Source organism: Cricetulus griseus, assembly GCF_003668045.3.
Source record: "Cricetulus griseus strain 17A/GY chromosome 1 unlocalized genomic scaffold, alternate assembly CriGri-PICRH-1.0 chr1_0, whole genome shotgun sequence".
In the NCBI taxonomy this organism is placed as follows: domain Eukaryota; kingdom Metazoa; phylum Chordata; class Mammalia; order Rodentia; family Cricetidae; genus Cricetulus; species Cricetulus griseus.
In genome coordinates, this window is record NW_023276806.1 from 32179603 (window position 1) to 32185602 (window position 6000).

Below are 6000 nucleotides of genomic sequence, written 5' to 3' on the forward strand. Positions count from 1 at the left end.
ATTGTCACTAGATCGGCAATTCTCCAGTGCCTTCATGTCAAGTAAGACCTTTCAAAGAAGCAATGCAATTTCATCATTACTACAGTCCTACCATATAATAGTGGCAGTTGATATTCACAGAGAGCACACTAGGTGACAAGCACCACTCTACACTCTACACTAAGCCAATCAGATCAATCAAAACCGTGTGAGAAAGCATGCAGTGGGTATTCCCCCCATCCACAACCTTGACATATCTGGCCCAATAGAGGAGGTGATTAATCTGCTGACTGATGGAGGCAGGTTGTTGTGTTTCTGTGAGTGTATCCTAATATATCCAGTGCTTGTGGATTTGCCTACAAAGGAGCTCCATCTCACCCCATTTTGCAGAAGGAAAGACTGAGATTCAGATTAAAATGAATAAACTGCCTAAGATCACAGGGCTAGCAGCTACAGGAATCAGGACTGAAGCCCAGAGTCTATCATTCCAGGACAGATGATGTTCTTGGGGGGGGGATAAATAAAACAAAAACTCAGAGGAAGAGGTTGGAGATGGCTCAGCAGATAAAGGATCTTCTGCTCCTGCAGGGACCAAGAGATTTGTTCCTGCTACATATGACTGAGGGTTCACAACTATGGAGACCAGATGTCTCTGGCCTCCAGGGCACCTACACTCACATGTATAACACACACACACACACACACACACACACACACACACACACACACACGTATATAAAACTGAAAATAATGAAAACTGAATAACTAAAAAGTAGCAAAGGAAGAGAACACCTTCTGAGTCAGGAAGGAGATGTGTAGAGAGAAGCTCATGGAGAGCAGATGGGGGGCTCTACAGAGAAGAGAGTGCAGGAGCCAATCAGGGGCACTTTTCTCCCAGGGAGGAGAAGGGAGTGAGTGAGACTGATTCTCTGCCAGGGCGATATAAGGAGTATGAGCGAAGAGCCTAAAAATTATTGACTCTAATTAATAAAGCTAGTAAAAGTGACTACCAGTCTCTGTTGTTCTGAGGGGAAATTTAAAGTCACTAAAAAGCTTGGAATAGGCATGGTAACACCGCCCCCCCCCCCCAAATTGATAGCCCACCACTGCCAAAGTGTGTATCACACCAGAAGAAATAACGCAATGCCTGGAAAAAGTCTGTTTTTCAGCCTTCTTCTTTCCCTTAACCTGGCATTCATACCTCTACACTGCCTTGTCATTCTTACAACACCTTCCAGTGGAGTGGAGACTGGCAGGGGAAATGTAATTAGCATAGCTCGCTCTTCATTAGTTTTCATACCAGGACTCCATGGTGCTAGCACATAGCTCTTTCTCAGAACTATAGCAAACCAGATGAAGAAAATTGCAACCGAACTCCATTCAAGTGAGTCAATATCCTGAAACCTACAGCACATCTTAAAAGTAGCATTTGCAAATCCCTTTACCACAGCAAAGGACAAAAGCAATGATATCCAGACATCCTTAAGTGGCATGTCTTAAAAGATATATTCAGTGAGGAAAAACTAACTCTAATGGAATTTCCTCTCATTACTTAAAATAAACCAGGTCACTGAGATGAGATGCTGTACGGTGTTTTGTTCATTTTGATTTCAGTTTAATTTCATCAAACCATAAATTCCCATGAAAATACCTTAGACACATGCCTGCAGCTACTGCAAAGCCCAGTGTTTCAGTAAATGTGCTTTTGCATAATTTTAAACAAAATATGATATAAAAAATGTGAGCACATGGCTCCAAGTTGCTTTTTAAAAAACTATGTCAACAGCTTTAATTATCAATTATCTCCATGGCTATAAACTGCAGGTGTAAATATAATGTATGCTCTGGTGGGAAATTTAATTCCAAGACCAAGTTAAAGGCCTAACCTACGTACATCAAAATTAAGCTAGCTTCCTAGATTACATCAGTGATCTTTTTTTTTTCTTCCCAAAGCCATTGAGGTTAAATATACCTTGATGTATTAAGTTCAGCTGTAACTACAACTACAATATACATTCAACTGAACCATGACCTGTTTTTCATCTCAAAAGTGAAAGGGAATTATGACAGTTATGAGACTTACATTTTTTTCCATTCTAGGATCCTTCTGAAAGTTATTTCACACTAGAGCTAACAGCAAAATGCACTTCATGACATTCATATGCTTTGCAAAGTATTTATTTATGTTACTGCTCATACGACAGCATTTTATGTTACCCATAACAATTATATATTTTTCATTTCCTATCAAAGTATACAGACCAAGGGACATTTGGCAAGGAAAAAATGTCAGTACATAATATGACTCCTAAGTTTAAAATTCAGTTATAACTGCATGCTACATTTACTTACAAGACAACACCAATCTACACAACAAATACAAAATTAACATATATAAATAAATGTGGTTTAAAATACCCACCCCTAGCAGAAAGCTTTTTGGTGTTGATAATTTTGGCAGCATACTCTTGTCCAGTAGGGATTTTCATACATCTTCTCACCACTGAGAATGCCCCCCTGGAAACCAATAATTAGCAAGTCAGCAGTATAATCAGACCTAGTATCCACTTAGAAACTTACAAACCTGAGCATATGTACGTGTCTTTAGCGATCTGTCAAATATCAATATAATATAAGCATTTTCTAGAAAATGAACAATTCTTCCTGGCAAACCCAGATCCCTTTTAAATGTTGAGGAGTAAAACTAAATTTTAATTGACTGGAAACACACATTATTAACCAACAAAATAAAAGGAAATGCCAATTATGACCACTCTTGTTTGCACATGAAATTTGAAAACATTTCATAATTCACACTCACAAAACACCAAATGCTCATAGCAAACCCTGCAAAGAGCAGAGCCGAGGAACAGGGGGAAAATAAAATAATCTCCTGCCTGCTTATTTCGATAGGAAGAATAATTAACGTGGCTCCAAGTAAGTAAATATGGCGATTGTTTCCATTAAAACATAAATCTGGGGCTCACTGGTGTGCTTTACCAGCTCCTGGGGTAAGGTGATTTCTCTGCCTGGTTTGGGCTGGGGGAGGGGAGAGATTTGAATTAAGCTGCTCTTCCGACAAGTCTCCATGTTTCAAACAGCAGATCATCTATAAAGATATCATTTTCATTCCATTTAAAATGCTTACACTTCCTTTTATGCAGCTGTACGAACCTACAGCACACACACAAATGCATCTTTTCCCTAATAGTGAAAATCGGCAATAGAGGAACTGGTTTGGGGTTGCATGTTTGGTAAATCGGCATTCCCGGCTGGGTCTCTCTGGTCGCCCCTGGACAGATCTTCTGTAGGTACCCTGTCCCTCCTTAACATCTACAAGAAGTTCTGGCACTTAAGTGGAGGAGGTCATTTGACACACAACCACAAGGCTAGGCTACCCTTGGGAAGTGCTTTCCTGAGCTCCAGAGGGCTTTTCCGCTGCCTGGATAAATAAATCTTCTCAGAAAAGATATAGTCGTACTTAAAGCCTGTGAGAATGATGGTGAGCAAAGGATAGCGGATATGGGGCAAGGGAGTGGGTTCTGTTGGGTGGCCCTTTTCCTGGACAGAACAGCTACTTGGATGCCGAACCAGACTCTCCACCAAGCCAAGTAGAACTTTCGGCATCGATAAATATGGCACCGTCTCTAAGAGCCAGTGCTCATCAGCTCATCGGAACCTGGGTCAGACGGCAGACACACCGACCGCAGGCTGAGCAGGAGACATCTATATACCGTAAATGTGATAAATGTTGCATTTTGCATGCATCTCCTTTCCTCTCGGCACACACACACACACACACACACACACACACACACACACACACACACACTCGCGTGCGCGCACACTTCTCAGGATGACAGCTACAACTGCAGAGATCGTAAATTCACCAAGTCTCCCGTGGAGAGGCGGAAGACCCCGAAAAGGAGGACTGGGGGTTCGAGACACCCGTCACAGAGGGGCAGGGGTTTCCTCCCCTCTGTGCTCCACCCGCACCAAGCCAGGGGTCCGTCACCCCGCCTCGGCCTCCGGGCTCCCTCTCCCCACGAGGGAGACAGGGGTTCGCGGGAGGAGATGCCAGGCAGGGACGCTTACTTTCCGAGCTCCTCGAAGAGCTGATACTCGTCGGTGAACCGGGTGCAGGTGGTCGTCGAAGCCATGGCGGGGTCTGGACAGTGCGCCGCTGGGAGCGCGACGGGCGGGCGACACGCGAACAGACGCGGCTTCCCGGGACTGGCGGCGCCGCGCTGTCACCCGGGGGCCGCCCTCACTTTCCTCGTCCGAAAGTAGCTCGCCCGCGAGGGAGTGCGCGCAGGGGCGGGGCGGGGCGCGGGGCGCGGTGGACAGACCAGCCCGCTCCGCGATCCCTCCTCCTTCTCCTCCTCCTCCTCCCACTGCGGCCACGGGGCAGAGCGCTCCCAGAAGGGGTCGGGGGACCGGCAGGAGGGGTGGCTGGTGACACCGAGGCCGCAGAGCGAGCTCAGCGCAGAGCCCGGGGCGGCGGCAGGCGCCCGAGAGTCCACAGCCGGCCGGCTGCTCCTGCAGGCGGAGGCGGCGCTGGTGGCCCGCGCTCCCCACGGGGCCCCGAGGCTGGGAACCCGCGCGGAGACAGAGTGCGCTCGGCTCGGGCGAAGCTGGCCGCTGCAGCTCCTCCCTCCCCGGCGCCTCCTCCTGCCTCTCCCCGCCCTGCGAAGCCCCCTCCTCGCCGGCCCGACACCTCCCTCTAGCGACTCCAGCCGCGTCCCTCCGGGCTGCTCTCCCGCAGCCGTCTAAGGAGACCCGAGGGAGGTGATGTGCGGAGGCAGCGGGGAGCGCACTTAGGGGACGGGCACCGGGATGGCGCAGTGACCCACGAGGGGTCGGGAAGATGAGGGACGACTCGCAGCTCGCACACTGGGGACGTCTCTAGGCCGGCCACTCGGCCACGGTGCCAGGGAAGCCCGAGAGGGATGCAGCCTCTGCTTCTGGGCGCGGTTCTTTACTGCTCCCCGACCCGGGTCGCACGTCTCGGAGCCGGCTCGCAGTGACGGCCGGGGGCTGCCAGCCCAGGCCACCTCTGCCCTGCCCCGCTGTCCCTCAGCTAGGAGTGAGGACAGCCCGAGCGCCACGTTTCATTACAGGTTTTACTGTCACCTCTTTACCTTCCTCTCCCTTTGTTTTCCTGACTAGGGCAATCCCCATAAGCCTTTGCATGGCCATAAATCCTAACATAATGAAAGCAAAAAGTCCAGCACTCTGCCACACCTTCCTTCCTCTCCTGAGTAAATCCCCTGTAACCTCAGCAAGTTCTGATAGTAAGAAGAGTTCTCGCGAGATGTCCCACTCTGGTGGCGAGGGGGTGGGGCAGTAGGACCGTTGGCTGCGGGTCACGCGACCCAGTGGGGGCTGACGTCATTAGCATCACGTGCGTGTGTCGAGCCTGTTTCGCTTTGAGAAGGGAGAAGGGACAAGGAGAGGGAGATCGTGAGTTTTTTGCTGGCATTCTCAAAGAACAGGCCAGGTAGGGGCACAGGAACGCACTCCATCAGTGGCTATCTGCAAAACCACTGAAGAGTTCAAGAATGTGCCTGCTCTTGAGTCCACTGTTGCTTAATAGTTAGAGTGGAGAAAAAATTAGCATGTAAGATAGGTAAGTTGTCACTGGTTGCTAAGATCCTCTCCAGTTCTGAATCTTTAATAAACGTGGCAATTGCAGATTTAGAGGCCGACGGGAAACAGAAGCATCATGAACGTTTTTTGTTTTTGCTCCTCTTGTTCTACAAAATACCATAAAATCCTGCATTCCTATTGCTAATTTGCTCATGCCTAGAATTACATCATGCACTCAAAATTTCACAGCAGAAAGGTGATAGGTAACTTTCAGTTATGGAGATTGTATAGGCTTTCTGAGAGGGTTCTTGCTCACTGTCAGGAATGTTCTTAATTCTTTTATTTCCTGTTAAAGAATGCTATTAGCTTATGAGTGGCCTTTGAACTCAAGTACTCGAGCTAGTCATAGAATTTTTAAATGCTTTTCTGGTG

The 6000-nt window shown here is 48.0% G+C and overlaps 1 protein-coding gene across 3 annotated transcripts in view; it reads right to left on the reverse strand.

Annotated features, from left to right (window-relative positions):
* LOC100752268 (calcium/calmodulin-dependent protein kinase type II subunit delta) overlaps window positions 1–4288 on the reverse strand; it is a 244069-nt gene extending 239781 nt beyond the window's left edge. For 2 of the 3 annotated variants that reach the window (XM_027395667.2, XM_035450695.1), the window contains exons 1-2: window positions 4075–4139; window positions 2402–2496 (exon numbers count right to left, since the gene is read on the reverse strand). In XM_027395667.2, the coding sequence (XP_027251468.1) occupies window positions 2402–2496; window positions 4075–4139 (160 nt within the window). Of the gene's footprint in view, window positions 1–2401; window positions 2497–4074 lie in introns of all 3 variants that reach the window. The other variant, XM_027395664.2, reaches the window with a different exon arrangement.
* Between the last annotated feature and the right edge of the window lie 1712 nt (window positions 4289–6000).